The sequence below is a fragment of the Rousettus aegyptiacus genome, unplaced genomic scaffold, assembly GCF_014176215.1.
Source record: "Rousettus aegyptiacus isolate mRouAeg1 unplaced genomic scaffold, mRouAeg1.p scaffold_m13_p_17, whole genome shotgun sequence".
Classification (NCBI taxonomy): domain Eukaryota; kingdom Metazoa; phylum Chordata; class Mammalia; order Chiroptera; family Pteropodidae; genus Rousettus; species Rousettus aegyptiacus.
The window spans coordinates 34,107,372-34,130,726 of NW_023416292.1; the positions used below are offsets into that span (position 1 = coordinate 34,107,372).

General features: G+C 39.4%; 2 protein-coding genes across 8 annotated transcripts; both read right to left on the reverse strand.

Moving 5' to 3' along the window:
* Positions 1 to 543: 543 nt before the first annotated feature.
* Positions 544 to 13,295, reverse strand: CUNH1orf162 (chromosome unknown C1orf162 homolog). 7 transcript variants are annotated; one of them, XM_016124419.2, is made up of 7 exons: positions 11,611 to 13,295; positions 8,723 to 8,808; positions 5,873 to 5,920; positions 5,033 to 5,102; positions 1,667 to 1,764; positions 1,331 to 1,383; positions 544 to 1,074 (listed from the first exon to the last, which is right to left on the reverse strand). In XM_016124419.2, exons 3-7 carry the CDS (start codon positions 5,907 to 5,909, stop codon positions 913 to 915), a joined length of 420 nt encoding a protein of 139 aa, XP_015979905.2. In that variant the 5' UTR covers positions 5,910 to 5,920; positions 8,723 to 8,808; positions 11,611 to 13,295; the 3' UTR covers positions 544 to 912. The 7 variants fall into 7 exon arrangements, with proteins under 7 accessions (XP_015979905.2, XP_015979900.2, XP_015979903.2 ...); XM_016124414.2 differs by lacking the exon at positions 11,611 to 13,295 and having other exon boundaries at positions 5,873 to 6,218; positions 8,723 to 11,511; XM_016124417.2 differs by lacking the exons at positions 8,723 to 8,808; positions 11,611 to 13,295 and adding an exon at positions 8,340 to 8,709.
* Positions 13,296 to 13,420: 125 nt separating this feature from the next.
* On the reverse strand, positions 13,421 to 23,262 carry ATP5PB (ATP synthase peripheral stalk-membrane subunit b). Its single transcript, XM_016155594.2, has 7 exons — positions 23,107 to 23,262; positions 22,797 to 22,833; positions 18,529 to 18,674; positions 16,274 to 16,437; positions 15,725 to 15,850; positions 14,679 to 14,858; positions 13,421 to 13,672 (listed from the first exon to the last, which is right to left on the reverse strand). The coding sequence occupies exons 1-7, from the start codon at positions 23,144 to 23,146 to the stop codon at positions 13,595 to 13,597; spliced, it is 771 nt and encodes a 256-aa protein (XP_016011080.1). The 5' UTR covers positions 23,147 to 23,262; the 3' UTR covers positions 13,421 to 13,594.
* Between the last annotated feature and the right edge of the window lie 93 nt (positions 23,263 to 23,355).

The window sequence follows — 23,355 nt, forward strand, 5'->3', positions numbered from 1 at the left end:
CCGCTCCCCAGCGCTAGCATCACCACCTCGGCTCCACCTCAGATCGTCAGGCTTTAGGTTCTCACAGGAGCACCGGTCCCTGGTGCCAAAAAGGTTGGGGACCGCTGGTCTATGGAGTTATCCATTAGGATTTGGGGGTGTGCACGATTAATGTTTCGATTACTCTTTAGTTCCCACATAATGTCGTTATGCATATATCCTGCTATATCACAAGGAGATGGACATTACGCTTGAATAGTGCTTTACACCACAAGGACCTTGTATTTGTGTAGAACTCTGAGATACACAGAAGGCTTATATATAAATCATTTATTCTCACACTAAGAGGTAAGTGTTCTGTTTTTCGAGATGAAAGAATTGAAGCTTCAAAAGTTTAATGAACTTGCCCAAACGAATATAGCTAATTAGGGATAGAGGTGGATCAATCCTGAACTTGAGTACCATCATCTCTGTTAGTGTATTCTGGCTACAGATGAGCTTCGGAATTTTGGCCCTGATATCTGGATGTGAACGGACAGACTAATGAGGAAGAGGAAGCCAACATTACAGACGGTTTGCTTTTATTTGTAATTCCTGCCAGATTGTTCATTTGGTTGATTTCTTCCAAGGTGATCAACGATGCCACTGAATGAACATTCTTGGTGCACAGAGTTTGTGTCACACGCTTTGGAAGACGACAAAGGGAGGCAGTCCTGGCCCTCGGTGGTGAACAGGCTGTCGTTCCAAGTGGGAGGGCCGGCAGTCTTTTTTGGGGCCAGGAAAATGACTGGCCCTTGGTCTTCGAAACTGCTCACTAACTTATCAGATCACACTCAAACAACTCCACCTGCAGTTTCACACAGGTTGTCGTCCAAAATTTGGAAAAAAGGAAAGCGATGTATGGTGATGGAGCTGAGATGAGAGGAATTGGATTCAAGCCTGATTGGAAATGGGTGAGTTTGTCACTTTAATTTCGGCGTAGACAATGGAGTCCGAGTTTGCAGAATGGTTTGCAGTCAACTGACCTCTCTTTTCTTCTGAGGTTTTGATAGGCATGCTGGCAGAGGGAAGTGCCTCGTCTGTGATGGCTGGAGTCTAAACAGGAAGAAGGAAGAGGAGTGAGTACGCTCAATTCGAAGGGATAGGTCTCTTCAGAAGCAAGTGCTTCTTCAGAAGCAACTTGAAAGCTTTGGTTGAAGATGACCCAGAGAAATCAGAAGAACCCTTCACAGAATCGTTACCCACATGTCCAGAAAGCAATACTACCATTCTAGCCAATGAGGGACCACATAGAGGGAAATTCCAATGGCAGCAGGCTTCTAGTATTACGGAAACAGTGTGGTCATCTTACCTTGGCCAGAGGATCTGAGTAGGGATCCAAGGCGTGTGAACTGGACTGACCTGCTGCAAGTGCCAGGAAGAAAGGGACAAGGCTCACTAATGGGGTCTGGAGGAATCAGAAGCCTCTCCTTTCAATCTTGGGTGAAGGGGTGGGGTGTGAGGAGGTATTGCAGGTGGAAAAGGTGGAGGGTCGGGAGGGCAGGGAGAGAAGAAGGGATTTGGATCCTTGGTCTGCAGAGGGGGTGGGCTGAGCACATTTTTATCCCCTCCCTCCTGTTATTCGCTCGAGGCTCTGTTCTTAATGGCAGGGAAAGAAGAGCTGTCCCATTTCTTCGAGGCCACTTACATTTTCTGTACCTCCTTATGGTGAAGACCAGGGCCATCAACAGCAGTGCCAGCAGAATCCCAGCAAAAAAGGCTATGACCAAAAGAAGTTCTCTAATGCTGCGGCAAAGAAAGGGAGCAGATGACCTGCCGTGCTGTTCGAAGGCCTTTCCTAACGACCCGAACGCAACCATTCCACCTGCGGGCGAACCTCTGAAACAGCTGTCCAGCTGGTTTTCAACTTTGATTCTCACACATTGGTTTTCAGCTTTTTGCATTCGTGTTCCAGATCCATTTGAGACTTCAGCCAAAGCTGTGGGCTCTCTACCCCCCTTAAGAAATTTACATAGTCCTCAAACTATTCAAAAAAAATCAAAGAGGAGGGAAGGCTCCCAAACTCACTTTACAAGGTCACCCAATACTAAAACCAGGCAAAGGCAGGACAAAAAAATAAAATTTAGGCCAATGTCTTTGATGAGCATAGATGTAACAATCCTCAACAAAGTATTAGCAAACAAAATTGACTGACGGGGTCTGGAGGAATCAGAAGCCTCTCCATTTAATCTTGGGTGAAGGGGTGGAGTGTGAGCAGGTGCTGCAGGTGAGTAAGGTGGAGGGGTCAGGAGGGCAGGGAGAGAAGAAGGGATTCGAATCCTCTGTTTGCAGAGGGGGTGGGCTGAGCACGTTTTTATTAATTAGATTAATACATTAAAAAAGATCATATACCATGATCGATTGGGATTTATTCCTGGGATACAAGCCTGGTCCGATAGCCACAAACCAATTAGCAAACAAAATGAAGGATAAAAAGCATAGGATCATTTCAATAGAGGCAGAAGAACCATTTGACAAAATCTTACATCCATTTATGATAAAAAAAAAAATTCAGCAAAATGAGAATAGAAGGAACATACTTCAACATAATAAAGGCCATATATAACAAACCCATAGCTAACATCTTACTCGGTGGTGAAAAGCTGAAAGCTTATTCTTTAATATCAAGAACAAGACAAGGATGTGTACTTTCAGCACTTTCATTCAACATAGTATTAGAAGTCCTAGCCACAGCAATTGGACAAGAAAAAGAAATAAAAGACATCTGAATTGGAAAGGAAGAAGTACAACTGTCATTATTTATAGATGACATAATACTATGTGTACAGAATCCTAAAGAATCCATGAAAAACTATTAGAACTATTAAATGAACTCAGTAAAGTAGCAAAATACAATTAATATTCAGAAGTCAGTTGCCTTTTATATACTGATAACAAACTATCAGAAAGAAAATTAAGAAAATAATCTCATTTACAATTGCATCAGAAAGAATTAAATACTTAGGAATAACCAAGGAGGCAAAAGACCGTACTCAGAAAACTATAAGATATTGAGGAAAGAAACTGAAGAAGATGAAAATAAATAGAAAGATACCATGTTCATAGAGCGGAAGAATTAACATTGTTAAAATGTCCATACCTCCCAAAGCAATCTACAGGTTCAGTGCAATTCCTATCAAAATATCAATGGCATTTTTCACAGAATTAGAACAAATAATCTTAAAATTTATATGGAACAATAAGACCTGGAATAGCCAAAGCAATCTTTAGAAAGAAGAACAAAGTTGGAGGTAGCACTTGATATCAAACTCTACTACAAAGTTATAGTAATCAAAATAGCATGGTGCAGGCAAAAAACAGACACATAGATCAATGGAAGAGATTAGGGAACCCAGAAATAAACCTATGCCCATACAGTCAATTAATCTATGATGAAGGAGGCAAGAACATGCAGGAGGGGTAAAGGTAGCCTCTTTAATAAACGGTGTTGGAAAAACTGGACAGATACGTGCAAAAGAATGAAATAAAATCATCATATATAAGAATAAACTCAAAATAGATTAAAGACTAAAAGTAAGACCCAAAACTATAAGACTGTTAGAAGAAAATATATATAGGCAGTAAGCTCTTTGACATTATTCTTAGTAAAAAAAAAAAATTTTTTTTGGATGTTTCCTTGGGCAAGGAAAATAAAAGGAAATATAAACAAATAGAATTACATAAAGCTAAAGAGTCTTTGTACAGCTAAGGAAACCATCAACAAAACGAAAAGACAACCTTCTGAATGGGAGAAGATACCCACTAACGATACATTTGATACAGGGTTAGTATCCAAAATACATGAGGAACTTAAACAACTTGATACCAAAAAGAAAAAAGAAAAAAAAAATCCCGTTAAAAAATGGACAGAGGACCTAAACAGATATTTCTTCAAAGAGAACATACAGATGACAAATAGACATATGAAAAGATGCTCAAGGTCACTAATCATCAGGGAATGTGAATTGAAACCACAATGAGATACCACCTCACACCTGTCAGAATGGCTATCATCAGTAAAGCAACAGACAACAAGTGTTGGTGAGGATGTGGAGAGAAGGGAACCCTTGGGCACTGTTGGTAGAATTGCAAATTGGTGCAGCCGCTATGGGAAACAGTATGGTGGTTCCTCAAAAAATTAAAAATAGACCTATTTTATGACCCAGCAATCCCACTTCTTAGTATCCAGAGAAATCCAAAACAAAATAATATTGTAATTAAAAGAGATACGTATCCCTATGTTCATTGTGGCATTATTTACAATAGGCAAGATATGGAAGCAACCTATTGTCCATCAATAGACAAATGGATAAAGATGTGGTCCATTTATACAATGGAATTTTACTCGGCCAGAAAAAAGTGAAATCTTGCCATTCGCATCATGAATGAACCTGGAGAGTAGTATGCTAAATGAAATAAGTCATATAGAAAAAGACAAATACTATGCTTTTTACTTATATGTCGAATCTAAACAAACAAAATATAAATAAACTCGTAGGTGAAGAGAACAAGCCAATAGTTGCCAGATGGGAGAGGGCTTGGGGGGATGGGTAGAAAAGGTGAAGGGATTAGGAAGTACAAACTGGCAATTACAAAATAGTCCCAGGGATGCAAAGTACAGTATAGAGAATATAGTTAATAATATTATAATAATTATGTATGGTGTCAGATGGTAACTAGACTTTATCAGGGTAGTAAGTTATATAAATGTCTAATTGCTATGTTGTATACCTAAAACTAATATAATATGGTATGTGATTGAAAAAAACATGTTCATAGGCTGTCTCACACAGCAAACTATACCTATAAACTTAGGGAATTCATGGATATTTTGAGACTTAGAGGCCCCCAGGTGAAGAAAAACACTATGAAGATAAAAAACTGAATTACTTATTCCACCGTTTCTAGTCCCTTCTCCCCAGACTTCCCTCCCCAAGTCCAGAAGGTAAAGCTGTCAACACAAAATCAAATGCCGTGTAGTACAAGATAGAATGGTGGGAGAATGCTCACTTACTTGCCGTTGTTGGAAGGGCAGGGTGTAGGGGTAATTGCTGGGGCTGTTGTGGTTAGAGTCTTTTGTCTGTCTATGAGAGAGCGTGAAGGGGATTAGTGTATACGCTACTTCTCGTGGTCTTACCAGCTTATGGTGTCCCTGGTACCCCACCCTATCCAACCCATGGAGATCACTGATGGGGCTACAACTCAGCAAATGGAGAGGATATTGTTCCTTAGATCCTTTACATGAAAATTAAAACCATCAGCTACAGAAATGAAAGAAGAGCCTGGTGTTTCTGTAGCTCCACATGTCCTTTGGCAAACAAAAAACATCTCCCTCAAAGATTTTAATAGGTCCTCTAGGGAGACAAACTCCTTCGGATTTAAGCAGGGAATCTCAAGGCCGGCAGGTACAGACCCAAAAGTGAATCCCAGAACTAATGTTTGCCAAGGTCCTTTGGAGTCTGACCTTGGAACCTGCTGCCTTTTATCTCGGTTTCTTCATTCGTTTGCTGGGCAGCTGTTCACAGTGCCTGGCCAAAGGCAGCCACAGCGAGTTTTCCTTATACCTCTACCACAGATGGGGTGGAGGAGTAAGGGAAGCCAACGATTCCCATAAACTACCCAGCTGAGCTAATACCGAGCACAGAGACACCTTTATACAAATTTGGAGGGTCAGACAGTTCTCTCTGGTTCCCTTTTTCACTTTTCTTGCCATTAGATTATGCATCATGGTAAAATCTGATTCTTCCAACTTCAGAAATGTTGTCTCATTGCAGCTTTTCAGCACAGTTTTCAGGTATTCCAGTCCATTTTAACTTGGCAGCAAGACAGGTAATGATTTCTGTCCTGAACTTACCAATGCTGGGGTCAGGTTTGGATTGATTTCCTCCCATGCTGTCTTCCCCTGAGAATAAAGAAAGTACCTCTTAGAAAGCCTGGAAAGGAGTGGCAGTGGAGGTCTCAACGTAAGAGCAGTAGCAGTGAGAGAGAGGCAAGGCATGGTTCAATGGGTGTTCTAGTGGGGCCAGTGGTCCCAGACTTTACATGGCGTGGTTACTGCAGCTCAGAAGCTAGTCCTCAGCTTTGCAGGTCCAGAAATTTGATCTTATCAGGGCACCGAGAATTGACCGATGGCTCCAGAACTAACTCCCTCCAACGATCTCACAGGAGACCGACGTATAAACTGGAATGACATAAGGAACCTGTTGGTGTAATGAGTAGCGTTCTATTAGAACATGTAAGGAAGCCAGTTAAAACCATAATTTTGCTTGGTGAGCATTGAATTGAAGTAAGGATGGGAGAAGATGAACAGATGTTTTTAATATTGAGTGTCATTTGGTTTCGATGTGTCTGCCTCACTCTCCACCGGCAGTATCGAGCCAACGTTGACAAACTTGTTGTTGGAGTTCCATCCTCTAGATTTCATCAGACATTTCTGTTCTGTTCACAGATTGTCTTTTTGAGTATGCCAATATCCTGTCTAAGCTATGGTTCTATTTGTTATGTTATACTTTCCATATTATCCCTCTTAATTGCTTATTTGTACCAAAAAGTATAAAGTACTGAAAAGCAGAAAAGTAAAATCACCCAAACTCTCACTAATATTTTAGTGTATTTCCTTTTAATTGTACTTGCACGAATTTAAAACATTTTTTTTGTTTTTAATTTCTTCCAGTTTTATTGAGATGTACCTGACATATCACATTGTATTAGTTTAAGACAAACAAGTCAATAATTGCAAAATGATTACCACAATGAGTTTAGTAAACACCCATCACCTCAAAGTTATAATTTTTTTTCTTGTGACGAGAACATTTAAGATCTACTTTCTTAGCATCTTTCAAATATGCAATATGGTATTAACTATATTTACCACCCTGTATATTACATCCCCGGGACTCATTTATCTTTTCAGTGGAAATTTGTACCTTTAACCACCTTCACGCATTTCTCCCACTCCACAACCCAAACCTCTGGCAACCAGCAATCTGTTCTCTGGATCTGAGGTCAGTTTTTTAAAGATTCTACATATAAATGAGATCATAATGTATTTGTCTCCCATGCATTTTTTTAAAAAGCTAGTTGAGATATTTCTTCATATCACTTTTTTACTAAGCTTTTTATCATAAGTACTCTCCCATGCCACTAAAATCTTTTTTTAAGCATTTTCAGTGGTGATAGGTCTTTTGTTATAGCAGTGTGCCATTGCTTGTTTAACCAGTTCCCTACTTGTTAATAAACATTGTTTCCACTTTTCTTTAAATAAAATAAAATAATAAATAAAAATAAAATAAATAAAATGATTTTAGGAGGCCACAATTTTACTTCATATTTAGGTAAACCCATGATAAGAATTTTTGGCTCTGCTGTTTTTGTCATATTTTAAGATAATTTATTAAGAAGACAAATGCCATCAATTATTTGTGTTTAATTGCTCAGCTTTACAAAGTGAATCAAAAGTTTTTCAAAGGTTTGGGAGCAAGGCCTCATTCCATGTACCAGTGGCAACGGCCACGCCACACTGTCAAGTGCTTTACAACCCACCAAACTTTTCAGATCACGCAATGCAGGGTAATGAGAAAGGTGTCAACAGGAAAATTTAATGAGAATCCTGAGCCAGGAGAGACTAGGAAGTGTATCATCCATGGCAGAATCAGCAGTGGTAACAATTTTTCTAGCACTTTTTGCTCCTTTTCTAATTTAAAAGTCCACAGTGCTTTTTTTAAAGCACCATAAAGCATTCATATAGCATTTTTAAAATGTTGAAATACATGTTTGTAATAAACAGAGTATGAACTTATCCTATGAACTTGCACTAAACCTTACCATGGAGGAGGTGAAGGTGATCATAGGTTTCTGTAAAATCTTAACCTTCGCATCAGTGGCTCTGGATTTACAACTGTCCCGAAGAAATGTTACCATACCACCTTGAAAAAAAGTTGGGCCACCCCACCCAGAAAGACAAAACCATCAAACAATTCCACAGTGAAATAGCTACTTATAAATCCAGGCCAAGAAAAGCAGGAAACCCATTGCCCTTAAAAAACAAAACACATATTTGGCAGAAGCATAAGTTAAAATAGAAACAGTGCAACGTACATAAATTTTTGTCACATTTTATCTGGCACTGGAGAATCTTTCTAAGTGCCATTAAGTCCACCAACTAAATGTAGACATTCAAACACAACCCTTCCCCTACCAAGTAAGGTTAAAAAGAAAAAAAAAAATGATAGAAACCACTAACAATTATATATATATATATATATTTGGGGGGGGGGGTGGTGAATTTTGTCCAGTTAGAAGTATGGGGTAAATGCATTTACCTCTTAAGAGAAAGTCTGGTCACAAGAAGCCCTGGTCTGAGGCCGAACTGTTCACTCGCTTCCGCTCTACTCCTACTTTTCAGAAATGACGAAACAATTACTGCCACTGCCACTGCCACTATCAAGTCATGTGTTGCAAATCATAACTAAACTGGAGGACAGACTTCCTCTTTGAGGCCAACACTCTGTATTTTTAATCCCATGAGCAGCGAGCCTCTTTTATATCTTTGGACACATGAACACAGAGCACAGAGGGATAAGACAAGCTTATTTCCAGTTAAGTATGTGTTGAGTATTTAACCACCATGCCAGTTATTGTGGGGGTGACAGCAGTACGACATTATCATTGTCACAAAACATCTTAGAGTGTCATTTATACTAACCATGGAGATGAGGTTGATAAAGAACACCAAAGGGTAGTGTTAAGTGTCAGCTGTGTAGACTTTGATAGTGTTGAGCATGGAGAGACCTTCGAAGAGAAAGCAAATCATGTAAAGCTATTTATTCATAAAATAATTTTAATAAATATACTTATTAAGCGCTATGGACCATACGGCGGGCTAGGCGATATGGATGATTCAGAGAGCAAGGCAGAAAAGTTCCTCCTGGAGCCGACCATCCACTCGAGAAGAGACATGATAAACGAGTGAACAATAGATTAAACACGGGTCTTGTTATGGGCCACAAAGGAAAGAAGCAGAATGACGTGCTAGAGAGTAAATGGTGGGAAAAGGTCTTCAGAGCAAATGGGTGACCAGGAAAGGTCTGTCCATGGAGCAGAGCTGTACACTGAGAACCACAGGTTGAGACAGAGCTGGCCAGGCAGAGAGCCCCAGGCAGAGGCTTTCAGCCAGAGGCCAGAGCAACTCCTAGGCCCTGGAGAAGGGAAGAGCCAGCAGAGCTGGCACCCACCTAGACCTGAGCCTGGGGCCTGGGCATGGATGGGGTTTGGATGGAGAAAAGGGACCGGGTGGGGCGAGCCCAGGCCCTGGACTGGTGGCTGGGATTTAAGTGCTGTATTTCTGAGATTCCAGCATAGTTCAAGAGTGAGGTGAGCAGAAAATAGTTATGTAGATGGATTTTAGCCAGATCATGAAGGTCGTTAAATCCAAGCCAAAAATGTATTTTAAGTATTAATAAAGAACCTCTAAAATTTTTTGAATTGGGATGTAAAAATCATGACTTCTAAGGAAAGTTATACCGCATCATATAAATTGTAGATAGAGAGAGAGACAAGAAAATAAGCTAGGAGTGCAGGGCAATATATAGGTATTTAATAAGGACATGAACAGTGGGAACAGGAAACCTGTCATAAGATTGGAAGTTCTAAGACTTGGGACATGGATATAGGGCATGAAATAGCAGTTTGAGTCAATGATAACATCAGAATTTTGAATCTCAGTGACTGAGGGAATTCATTTTTTCATTCACTCCGAAATCATTTATTGAACATTTACTATGTGCATGTCCAAGTCTAAGTTCTGAGGATGTAATGTTGAGCAAAAAAAAAAGGCCTTTTCTTTCTTTCATAGAACTTTCAGACTAGTAAAGTATGCTGTTACCACATAAATGGTAAATGGCAGCAATTACATGAATTGTGAAGGAGCAGGAACCTCCCCCGACCCCCCAAACACATCGCAGTAGGGAACCAGGAAAAGCTACCTGGAGGAAAACAAGCCAAATCTGAAGTGTGAGTTGGAGTTCCACTAGACCAAGAATGGAGGAATGATCAAAGGAAAGAGAACATTAAAATTCAAAAGGCCTGTGCCAGAAAGGAGGGTAGGAAGGCCAAACAAACAAACAAACAAACAACGGCTAGTGTGGCCACAGCTGAAGAGCAAGGGTGTGAGTGATGCCGGGTGTTGGGGGATGTGGAGCGTGGCGGAGGATGAGGTTGAAGAGGCAGGAAGGGGCCAGTTCCCTCAGAGTTTTTGTCTATTATAAGAGAAGTGGGTTCATCTGTATTAAAGGTATTTAAGCAAGGGTGACACGATCAGACTTGCATTCTGAAAGAGTCACTAAAACTGGGGGAGAGAGAACAGATTGGAAGCCGGCCAGAACAGATTCGAAAAGACTGGTCGAAGAGAGTGGTGCAGTGAGCCGGTTGAGAGGCTAGTTACTAGTAACATGGGGCCAGGGAGGCAGCGGATAGGTGTAAATGCATCTGAGAGACACTTAGGAGAGTGCTAGCAAAAACAAGGAAGGATAAAAACTCAAAAGCTGTCATCAAAGATAGCACCCAAGGGGAGAAGGAGGAAGAGGGGCCAGAGAAGGACATGGCAGCAGCTCAAGATTTAGAATGAGGATGAATGAATTAGACATTCGCTAAGCACCTACTATGAGCCAAACACACCGCTACGCTCTGTAGTGCATACATATGATGAAATGTTATAGATGCTATGATTGCAGGGAGTGGAAACTGAAACGGAGAGGGCTCAGGTTACACAATAAGGAAGGAGAGCGGGTGTCAAGAAAAGCGACACAGAGGAGATGATCTTTGAGTTGCCTCGAAAAACGAATCACGTTTTCCAGGCAAACAGAGGAAAGAAGCGTATTCTAGGCAGAGGAACAGCATGAGCAAAGGCATGCTTTGTCACGTTTAGGGAAATGTAGATATTTCACCATTGTTGGCATTTTGAGGTGTCAGGGTGGGGTGGGGATAGGAAATGGAAGAGGAAGAAGAGGCTGGAGAGAAGGGCAAGACCAGATGATGAAGGTCCCTAACCCAACCTGACCTTACGAGCAATGGACTGTTGAAGAGTAACACGATGACATGTGGGTTTAGGTAACAGAGGGGGACCGCTGAAGGGCCAGACAGTGGGCAGGGGGTCCTTTAGTACTGCAGAGCTCCAGAGAAGAAACAAGGATGCTTTGATCAGAGGCAATGGCCATGGGAAGAGGTAGGGCAGATGAGTTATTAGTTGTGACAGGCAGATGAGAGACTTGGGATAACTCCCAGGTTTCTGCATTGTACCATTGACAAACAGTGACAATATGCAAGAAGGGGGTGTAAGACTGGACATAAATAATGAATTTACTTTTGGACACATGGAGTTTAGGGTGCTTATGAACCATTCAGGCAGAGATGTCAAGAGGGTAGCCAGACACACAGGTGTGGGGCTCATGAAAGAGATCTAGGTTTGTGCTGTAAAAACTACTTGTCTCTCCTTTTGCCTTGATCCATCATGTTCAATATATTCAATTCATATTCAGTAATATTCATATTCGATATGATATCTGATACTCAGGTCAATAAAACTGAATGCAGTACCTTCTCCCTTGACGCTTGCTTCTTCTCATCTGTTCTGTCAATTAACAGTGCCACCACAAGCCGGAAACCTAAGAGACAATTTACATGCTTCTCTCAATCTCACACTCCACTCTCCTCCTGATACGCAAGCCTTATCAATTCAAACAATGAAATCCATGTCAAATCTACTTTTGTCCTCCAAGGGTCAGAGTTGTAAAAAAAAAAAAAAAAACACAATGAAACCTAAGGAGGAATATGCAGCAGAGACTGTATGCAGCTTGCAAAGTCTAAATTATTACTATCTGGCCCTTAAGAAAGAATTTGCTCACCGGTATTTTAATACATTACTCATGCTTTCCTCTACTTAAAATTTTTACTGGCTTCTCATTCTTTTAAAACACACAGAAGTCTTTGGCATGGCCAGAAAGGCCGTAAACCTGCAGAACCTGGACGAGCTGTCTCCAGCACTCTACCCTTCCCCTTCTGTCTTTGCTCACACACGCTGCTGCGATCTGTTGGTCCCCTAGTGTTAGCTGGGCCTGCAAATTCTCAACCTTTTTCTGGATCGGTCTTCGGCTTTTCTAACCTTTGGACTAGGTGCGTGTGATAAAGGGCCTAGGGTTTTGTAGGACAATCAAGGTCTGAGGTAATAAAAACGGACAAGAACTTCAGTTTGTGCTTGTGATTTCCACTCATTCCTACCCCCTCCCACTTTACATCCATTTCCTCTTCTTAACTGCCTGTTCCGTGGACCTCACATCTCTGCATCAAGAACCAAAATAATAGCCTTACAGAAACTGCTTAATCAGTTCCATGACAATGTAAAGTCAAAACCCTTACACATGAACACATATCCCGGGAGTTGTTTCTGAGTGAAGGCTGATGGTTATGACAAGGAAAATGATGCAGCTGCTGAGACTACCGAAATGGTACTTGTCATTCTACTCTCAAGCTCACCTTGTGCTAACGTCTATATTCTACCACATATTCTTATTGCCCTTCTAGTGGATTCTCAACTCTTTGAGGCGGGCATTTTTATCTCTGTATGATCAGTGAATGGTGGTGCTTAGCACAAACTAGGTGTTTACAATTGTTAAATGAATAATTTGGAACCTCTGTTGAACCACAGGAATCTCTTTTAAGTAACAATAAAGATGTCAATCTAATTCCTATAGTAGTTGACTTCATTATCTACCAATAAATACTGATGGATAATGAAGTCAAATTTACATAAATTAAAATCCTAGGAAATCAATGAAAATAGCAATTACCCATATGATACATATTTTCAAATATTTCCTATAATGTAAGCTGTCCATTTGTATATAAGTAAATCCTTATACAAGTATGAGAGAATTAGACAAACCTATGGAAGGGCATAATTTTCTGATTTATCTGCTAGATTATTAAGAGTGATTTTATGATACAGTCCATAATATTTTCTACAGATCTAATGATAACAGTAAATGATTTGATTTGATATACAATATTTCTTTTAGTTATTTTAAGAATGCTGAAAGCTTTAAATTTCCCATGACCTATAGCCAGAAATAGCTTACCACTAACAATCTTATAAACAAGATTATCAGTTCGATGACATCTTAAATTTTACCCATATGGCAAAGATTGAAATAATATTTCAGAAAATTATGCATTCTGAAAACCCTTGTTTCAACTATTACTCTATTGCAAGATGGTAGAATAAACTACAAATTTAAACTGTTACTTGGTAGCCTCTAGTCAGGCACTAAATTTTACTAAAAGCAAACTGCTGAATCAAAAGTGATCATGGAACAACTCAAAATGCAGAGCAAGAAGGACAAGAAACATCTCACTGACCAATAGACTGTTTTAATTCTCTTTCTATATGAAACCAAGCTTTTCATTTTCAGGTAAGATGAACTGAAACTTCAGTAGACCACAGTAGAGAAAGATTCTGTCCCACAGGCTAGCTTCCATTTAGTCAGTCAACTGTTTCTAGCTGTCTCAATCAGGATAGATGCATTTACAGAACTGGCTGTGCTTGGGCCTTCTTTGCAAGCAGCTTTAGATCTGCAATGCACTTGGCAATTGTCTCCTTTTCCTGTGATAAGGAGAGAAATCTGGTTAGACCTTTCCAAATCATGGAAGAGTATAAATACCATAATTCTAAAAGATACCTTCAACATGACCTTGACGGTCCTAAACAACCTCAAAATGGATTGCTAGCTTAACACAATAGATTACTAGGAATTATTTAAGTATTTAACAAGGGGAGATACAATTTGGTTTAAGCAAATCCAGGGAATTAGTTAAAATCCTCTGGCTCATAGCTTTTATAAGTGAAACCTATATAGAGTTTGAAGCCAGATACTCCGGGAACCATGTGCCACTGATGTTAGCTTGTACGGCTAACAGCTGCTTGAAAAAGACCAACCTAACGAACATTAGTAATACAAAAATGTTAAGAATGAGAACAATTTTAATCTTTCTATACTTTTTTTGTATTTTTCAAATTTCTTAAATGTTATTTTTATTTAAGAGTATTAAAAATATTAAATATTTATTTTGAAAATTAAATATACTATATATCTGGAAAAGAAGAAATCGTGGCATAAGTTAATAAATAAAAAACATCTAAAATGAATATCGACTTTAGATAAACAAAATAAAACATTTCTTTTCTGTTCAAGACCAATAAATCAGGTGGCTGGCAAGAGAAATGGAATGAAAATCATGGAATTATTAAACGGAAGGGGCTCAGATACAGCTTTGTCCAGTCTGTTTTACAGAAAAATGAAATATGTTGGTTACTGTTTCTCCCAAATGATGGAACCTGAACACAAGTGTGCCACAACCAGTGTTCTGAACAATGTCTTCCACTGTTTTGACATATGTGGTCAGAGACCCTTAAACTTTCAGGATGGAGAGAAGCACCATGGCAGTGGTGCAGCATCTTCCAGGTAGCCGCCATCCAAAAAATGAACCGGGGCCACCCCACTGACTCTAGGCTAAAGACTCCTTGCCAGCTATTCCTATCCTAACAGAGCCATCAGCAGATGCTTGTCAGAGAGAGCAATACAACTCCAGAAGCCCCGAACATCATGTACCTGCTGTGCAGAGATACTCTGTACCACGTGCTTCTCCACCCAGTTTATCATGTGTTCTTGCTCCTTTCGACGCATCATATCCTGCACAGAGATATGGTAGTCCAGGCGACCCTTTACCTCCTTGTACACTCTATGCAGCCGTTCCCGGTAAGTAACCTCCAAGGCCATAGCAATGTTATTCTGCAGCAAAGTTGAGAATGATGAAAACTATTTGCATAGTTGAAAGAGCATTTCCATTCTAAGGATTCTGCCAGTTAGAATACCCAATCACTTTCTTGCATTTTATGGAAAATTCTTTAATTTAATGTGAAGCTAACACAGACACATGGTAAAAAAAAATCTAACAGCATATGGTAAATATATATATATAGTAGTAAGTCTCCAGCACCGCGCCCCCCATAGGCCACCAACTTCCTACTTCTTGGATTCCCCACCCAGAAATATTTAATAAACAAAATATAGGTATATGCGCGCGCGCACACACACACACACATCACTTTTACTAACCATGACACGTAGACCCACCTCAATTTTAAAAGTTACATTGGATTGTACAATATTGAACATGTTCCTAAAGTTGTTTTAGAAACTAAATATATTACAATCTAAATATGCTCTGACCACGGTAAAAAAAAAAAACCCTACTAACTGAATCTGCTTTGTGAATTTGGAATGCAAGGTATTATATTTTCTTGTGTAAGCATGTATGAAATAAATAGCATATATTTTGCCCATGAGCTTAGACAGTGAATATCATTTGTTAATCAGCTATAACTTAAGTACTATTTTCTGTTGTATGGACTGAAAATGTGTTCTTTTATAACTTTATTCTTTCTAATTTTAGAGTAATGATTCTAATTATTTACTCACTTGATAGGTCTTAAATGTCTAAGTAGCTGTAATTGCCAGCCTGCACTCAAATCTTCTCTTTTCTAAATAAAATAAACTTAATCTATTCAATCACTCCTTATATAAGAGAGTCTAAATTGTTTTTAAATGCACGCAATTAGGTAATTTCATTTTCCTCAGAAAGTTCAGAAACCTACCCTCTGGACATCAAAAAGGTAATGACGTTTTTGAACCAGTGCCTGCTGTGACTTCTCCATATCAATTGCATCCTGGATGGATTTGATGGAAGTCTGCTTCGCTTCTTCCAGTTGGGCAATTTTTTGCTGCAATTATGACATTTATATAACAAAGATCAGTGAAAACACCAAGGGTAATAAAAACAGATTCATTTCATTCTTCATCAAAGTTTTACCCCTCATTCTAAGAACGCTCACAAAGAAACATACAAACATATAGGGAGAAATGCACAAATCCTTAAAAAGAATTGCCCATAATAGCTGTACTATATTTTGTTGAATGAATAAAACTATGAAAAAGCTGAAGAAAGTTTGCTAGATTTAAAAAAACTTATCTCAACTTCTGATCTCATATTAGTAACTGATATTAACACCTATAAGTGTATTTGCTAATTCCTAATTTTATTGAATATATGTGTGAGCACACATACATTTACATCAAAACTATCACATGATGACCTTGATGCTTCTACTTCAGCCTAAAATGGGAAATAAGGTTACAGTTCTTACCTCATTGAGTTTATCAGCAAATTCCCCAACAGAGGCACCATATTTTTTAATTATATAGACAAGCAACCCTATTGTTGATATGGCAGAGATGGTCTCTGGGGTAACAACATATATTTCTTTGGACAGAAAATATAAGATAAGCCCAGTTCCAAGCGCATAGGGTCCTAAAAGAAGAAGAAGTTTTTTTTATGATGAATATGCTGGGTCTAAAAATGGAGAAAGATACTTCTGCATTGAATTAGTTGACAGCAAAGTTAAGTAATGATTTAAAATAATTAGATTCAAAGACAGAACACTAAGAAGCAGTATGACAGAGTTGAAAGAACAAGAATCTGGATTCAAGGAAACCGAAACCTGACTCTGCGACTTATAAGGAACATCAACATAAATAAGCTCTCTGAGCTTAGTATCCTCATCTGTAAAATGGGAACAGAATCTTCTTCACAGGGTTGATAAAACTGAGAAATAATATATATAAAGCACTTAGCACAACTGCTCAACAAACAGCAACTACTCTACAAAAATGTCAGGTAACTTTCACAAGTAATTTGTGTAGCAAAATATACAATTTATTGAATGTGAACACTGGTCAGAATAAAATCTATCCATTCAATAAAATCTATCTATTTTTATTGAATGGGAACCTGATACTCGACATAAGCAAAAACAAACAAAAAACAAAACCAAAACTATAAAGTAGTATATATATATGGAAGAATTAAATATCAGCATTCTCAATTCCTATAGTATCTAATTATAATGCTTCAAATATGGCAAACTTTTTCTTTAACCAGGACATGATTTCTGAAAGAACACAAACCATGTGTATATTTCTTTAGGATTTTCCTTTGTGCCTCACAAGAGGCTAAGCAGGAACAAAGCAGGCCTTCAGGACAACATTTTACAGTGTTTCTGAGCAAAACTAGTTATCAAAGGAAATAAGGATGTATTATGCAAATAAAAGCATTATACACTGATCCTTGAACTATGTGATGAGGGAGTGGGGACGTAAGGTGCACTGACCCCCACACTTGCATAAACAAAAATCTGCATATAACTTTTGAATCCCCTAAAACTTAACTAGTAATAGCCTACTGTTAACAGAAGTCTTATTGATAACAGTTGACTAACACGTATTTTGTGTTTTATATATGCTGTATTCTTACAATAAAGCTAGAGAAAAGAAAATGTTATTAAGAAAATCATAAGTAAAAGAGTATTTATTGAAAAAAAAAAAATCTCTGTACGAGTGGACCCATGCAGTTAACCCCTGTTGCTTCAGGGTGAATTGTAGTCTCAAAATATATTTTACCCAGAGTTTCCCAAAGATTCAAGTTTTTAAATTTTCCTTCAGTATATAAATTATAAAAGTGAATTTCAAAAAAGGTCTACTATATGTAACATTTTAGTCACCCATGGAGATCGGAGGACACTAACGTTTCTTACAATTTCAGTTAAGGAAATGCTATTTTAGGCCACTCCTTGGAGGACTAAAAATAAATCTTTGGTTTCTAATGTTCCACAGTTATAGCAGTTTTTGGGTACAGCAAGAAATGCAGTGTGTGTAGTGGAAAGAACACTGAACTTATCTGGAGTACAAGTACAACTAGTACAACTCAGTCGCAAAAAAAGAATGATCTTGGCAAATTATTGATTCTCTAGCAATAAAAAAATAAGACTGTTGTAAGGATTAAGTAACGTTAATTGAAAGCATATTGCAGTATAAAAATGTTGTTTCAGAATACTTTATGCCTTTTTTAAAAGGGGAGAAAATGGTAAGTATGACTCTATTTCTGTTTTCATGCTCATATATCCAGTTTAATAATCTCTATTGCTTTACCTGGCTTCATTTTAATCCATAGCTCTTTCCATTACCTGACAGTATATAACACCGTTATTCATTTCTTTACTGTCTATCTTACAATAGAATGTATGTTCCATGAAGGCAGGTACCTTAGTTCACCATTGTAGGCCTAGAACAGTACCTGCCATAGAGCAAGCATTCAGTAAATTTGGTACACCAAGAAATGAAGACAATGCTACAATATCAAGTTAAAATCTCAAGCACATTTATTCCAAAGACACATTAGAGTAACTAAATCAACTGTTATATTGGTCACTTCCACAATTTCCTTTTAAAAACAGCTGGCATGATTCTTGTGGTACATGTGGAAGAGGTAAGAGGCCACTAAAATCCTAGGTTAACATAAACTATACCATCCAAACATACTATCAAACATTGAGCAAATGCTCACCTGTTACACCGGTTTTGGGATAAAGGAACTGGAAGAATTCCTCAGGGATCAGCCCATGACGAACTTTCCCTCCATATTCAGGAAGAGGTGGTACAGGCGCAAGACTTGGCTGCCCAGTGTGAAAGATCCTTGTTGCCTGCAATACTCTACAGGTAGTAATTTTACACATTTAAAGCTTGTTCTTTAAAGAGAATACAATGTATGAATAATTAGAAACAATGTATGGGGATGAGAATTAAGACAGTTTCCCACTGTTATAACAGAAAGAGAATAACCCAGGAATAGGAAGGTTAGGGTCCAATAATTAACTGTGTGACAAGGGCAAATGACTTACTTAAAGCTGTATGTAACCTACCCAACATTAGAATCCTTTTCAAGTCTCGTGGGTCATCTGTCTAGCACTTTGTCTACTGTTAGCACTGAAATATATAAGAACATAGATTCTGCAACTAGGCTATCTGGGTTCAAATCCTAAACCTGCCACTTGACTTTGAGCAAGTGACTTAACCTGTAATTTCTGATTTCTCTAAGTGGGAATAAAGAATACGACCATAGTGGGCTGTTGTGAGAATTAACTGAGTTAATAAGGTGTTTTGGAAAATGGTGTTTGGCACCATTTTAGGTAAAATTCTATGTAAGTGGTTAGCTAATACATGACCGTTGTGTTGTGTCCTTCATGGCAAGAAATTTGACCTTTTTAAATATTCTCTGTGATGGGTTCTAATCAGTACATGAAACACTTTTTCTGTGTTGGATAGCTCTAATTATGTTCATCTTTGACTTGAATTGCTATGTATATTCTTGAAACCTTCATCCATTGATTCTAATTTTATTTTTCTCCAAAAGGAAGATGTGCTCTTATATCTAGGTTAAACACCTCTTTCCCCTCACAATCCTGACTATCCACAAGGAGCGCTCTGGTTTTGTTTATAAAAATGAGGTATAGAGAACTGAGCATGATACTCTAAATATAGCTTGACCAAATCATTCATTCTACAAATATTTTAAACTTGCTATTGCTGTTATTGGGCTTGAACTACTGTACTAGTGTCATGATCTGCTTATTAATCTTGTATTAGAATAGCCCAAGATTGCATTTTTAGCAGTTACAGCATATTGGTGTCTCATATTTCTAAAGAAATAAAATCCTCTAGTCTTTTTCATATCTGCTGTCAAGCTTAGCCTCCCTCGAATATTCAGTATGTTTTTTTCCTTATCTCCCCATTCTCTCTACTTGTATCCCCTTGCAACATAAGAATTTATATTATATCACTGATTTTGGTTCATTGCTTGTCTTTTTAATACCACTTCTGCCTCCCAATGGATTAGTTACCCCACCAACTTTTGAAATCTGAGAATCATGCTCAAAATTCTTTTCTTTAAATCAGGGTTTCCCAACCTCAGTACTACTGACGTTTTGGGACTACTGACAGTCCTTTGTTGTGGAAGACTGTTCTGTGCACTGTAAAGTGATCGATAGTATCTCTGCGGCCTTTACACACTAGAAGCATCTAGTATAGCACCCCCACTCCCATTTGGTGGTGGCCACCAAAAATGTCTCCAGACATTGCCAAATGTTTCATGGAGGGAAAAATTGCCACAGGTTGAAAACCACTGATTTTAACCAGAGCACAAGAGAATTGCTTTAGTCTGACACAAATCCTCTCCCCAAGTGGCTGTTTTACTTCAAGCTTTCGTCATCTCTTGCCTAAACTCATTAACAATCCAAAACCTGGTCTCTCTGCTTCTCCTCAAATACCACTTAAACCTAGCCTCCTCCACACTAGCTGTCAATGCTTTTAAAATGCAAACTTGACTTTAAAACTCATCAGCAGGCTCCTTTCTCCTTATGGAAAACACACTACTTAATACAACCTATATGTTTCGGCACCTGTCAAGTATTATATGCTCACCTTGCAGCCATATGGAACCACTTACACCTCTTAAAAACAAACAAAAAACCCCCCACAAAAACATGCTTCATTCTGCTTCTTCTGCCTAGCACGCCTTTCACTTAATAACTGCCAAGCTCAACCAGCCTCAGGAGTATACCCTTTATACAGACAACTCCAATCTTGGACTAATTTTTACTCATTTCACAAAACATTTACTGACTTTCTACCTGTGTCAGACCCTGGGAGCATAAGAACGAGCAAAGTCCCAGCCTTCAACACTCTAGTGGGTGAGTGGGAAGTGTGAGTGTAGAGGTCCCTAGACAATTTCAGGCAGCTGTAAGTTCTGAAGAGAAGTGGAGCAAGGTAAGGGGACAGGGAGCAAGAGAGTGGGAGAAAGGCATTTTTGGTAGGAGGCCAGAGGACATCTGAGCCAATGACCTGGAGAAAAGAAAGAGGAGCAAGTATAAAGCTCTTGTGGCAAAAATAAGCTTGGGAGTATTCAGAGGAAAGCAAGGCGGCTTGCATGGCTGCGAAATGAGCTAAAAATAGGAGGAAATACATCAAGAAGTAGGATAGGATCCATTCATTTCGGGCCTTCTGGGTTATGGTAAGTTTGGATTTTATTTCAAGTGGGATGGGGAGCTCTGGAGGGTTTGTGGAGCTGGGTAGGGTACTGAAAATCCCTATGGCTACTGAGAGAATGGGCTGTAATGGGACAAGAGAGATGCAAGGAGACTAATTAAGAAACTACTGAATATCCTAGGTGAAAACTGATGGAGGTTCACTCTCTAGCAGTAGTGGAAGAAGTGGTCAGAGTGCAGATATAATCTGGTGGAGGAGCCATGCTGGTGTGTTAGATATGGAATGTAAAAGAAAGTAAAACCGATGATGTTCTTTGTTTCTTATATATGGATCTGGTGTATTTATTACGTGTATTATGATTATTTTCTTGTCTGTATGGAATCTTTTTTCTCCAATAGTTATAACCTCACTTTATTGCACATACACAAAATTTGATTAAAGCCACTTTTTCAAGCCATACAATAGTTATCAAATTTTGCAAGATTTAGGACTAAGTTTGGAAGTAAAGAGAAATCTCAAATAAAATTTACATGTTCTATGAAATAATATTGGCGATAACAGTTGCTAACATTTACTAAGCACATACTACGTACAAGGCACTATTTTTATAGTTTCACAGGAACTGTCTCTTAATTTTCATAACCCATAATGCACTATTATCTCCATTTTTCAGATGAGGAAACTGAGGTTGCACGGCTGGTAAGCAGAGGAGCCAGGTGTACTTCATTCCTCTAGCTTTGGAGTCTTCACTCTAAAGCAGCAGTGTCCAACCTTCTCACAGCAGGGACTGGTGCTCCTATGAGAATCTAATGCCTGAGGACCTAAGTTAGAGCTGAGGCTGTGATGCTAGTGCTGGGGACCAGCTGCAAATACATATGAAGCTTCCCTCCCACTGCTCACCTCCTGCTGTGCCACTGGTTCTTAACAAGTCTGGTTCCTAACAGGCCACAAACCAGTACTGGTCTGCAGCCCTGGGGTTGGGGACCCCTGCTCTAAACCACACTTTTTGGTTGTTTCCTCTCTAGGCTGTGTATGAGCTGCTTGAAAGCAAGTATTTAGTCTTATTCATTTTTCTGTCTCTGGTTATATGGGTGGCAAATAAACACTGAGTGAATCAGTGGATTTCTGACTCTTATGATGTGGCAATAAAAGTCAGAATGTGGGAAAGAAACAGAAAACAACACACCTCATTGTTTCAACTTATATGGGGGCTACAAAGCAGGAAGCAACAAACAAACGAACAAACTCACAGACAACAGTATGGTGGTTACCAGAGGGGAAGGGTGATGGGGGGAAGATGAAGAGGGTAAAGGGGGTCAAACATAAGGCACTGGAAACAGACTAGACCGTTGGGTGGTGAGCACACAATGCACTATACAGATATGTACTATAGAACTGTGTACTTGAAACTTAATGTTATTAACCAATAAATTCAACAACAACAAAAAAAAAAACGAAAAACTTGTCCTTGGGTATGCAATCTAGGAACTCTTGATTCCGGCTGCGGCAGCTATGTTTAGCTGAAGGTCAAAAGTAAGAGGGGCGGGGCTCAGAAGACAACAAAAACCAGTTTCTAGCCTAGTTAGAACACATCACTTATACTCAACTTTGCCATTTGGTGATACGACGATGTTCCAGGCAATTACAAAAGCGCGTGTTTGAACGAGGCTTTTACCCGTTCCAAAATTACCAAAAGAAACGTAATTTCTGGCCTAAAGCTAAGACGTCACCGAGAAACGAAATGAGATGATAAACATGGACGAAGGGGAGTATTACACCCTTCTCACTTACCCTGGACCGAGGAGGGCTGCGTTTTTCAGAGAGGGGGCTGCAAAAACACAAGGCGCAGGTCAGCAAGGTCAAGGTGAAATTTGGTTTGCCCTGTCCTCGGCTCTCGCGGGGTCTGGTCACTAAGGCCATGCACCCCTCTTTCCTGCACCCCGAGACCCCCACGGTCATCTTCGGAGAGCGCTAATCAGTCCCCACTCAGGCCCAAGTCTCATTCCACCGTTCTCCACCTTTCCTTCCACCCTCTCCACGTAACTAGACGCGCTTCTTTACAGTCACTCTAAAAGCCTGGACCCAGGTCTACACCTCTCACCCGCTGTGGCGGCGGCAGAAAGTACCACCCGGGACAACATGGTCAGCGAGGAGCCACTCGGCGGTCTTAGCGTCCCAGTGACCTGGAACGGAGAATCTGTCAGAGGCAGGAGCAAGATGGTCGCTCGCAAACCTCGCGAGAAGAAAACGTGTGACCTCTTTCCCTCTACTTCGTCTCGTATTTATTTTTCTCGCGATAAGAGGCCCCGAGCAAAGAGAAACTGCTGCCCGAGGGCCGCAGCCGGAAAGC

What these genes read in the sequence shown, in the direction of transcription:
- CUNH1orf162 (XM_016124419.2), bottom strand. Translation starts at nt 5,909, where the DNA reads ATGGGAGGAAATCAATCCAAACCTGACCCCAGCATTG. An exon ending in TGCCCTTCCAACAACGGCAA is followed by an intron (nt 1,765 to 5,032) that starts GTAAGTGAGCAT and finishes TCTTTGCCGCAG; the next exon opens with CATTAGAGAACTTCTTTTGG. An exon ending in CATAAGGAGGTACAGAAAAT is followed by an intron (nt 1,384 to 1,666) that starts GTAAGTGGCCTC and finishes TGGCACTTGCAG; the next exon opens with CAGGTCAGTCCAGTTCACAC.
- ATP5PB (XM_016155594.2), bottom strand. Translation starts at nt 23,146, where the DNA reads ATGTTGTCCCGGGTGGTACTTTCTGCCGCCGCCACAGCGG. An exon ending in ACCTTTTTGATGTCCAGAGG is followed by an intron (nt 14,859 to 15,724) that starts GTAGGTTTCTGA and finishes ACTTTGCTGCAG; the next exon opens with AATAACATTGCTATGGCCTT. An exon ending in AGAGTATCTCTGCACAGCAG is followed by an intron (nt 13,673 to 14,678) that starts GTACATGATGTT and finishes TCCTTATCACAG; the next exon opens with GAAAAGGAGACAATTGCCAA.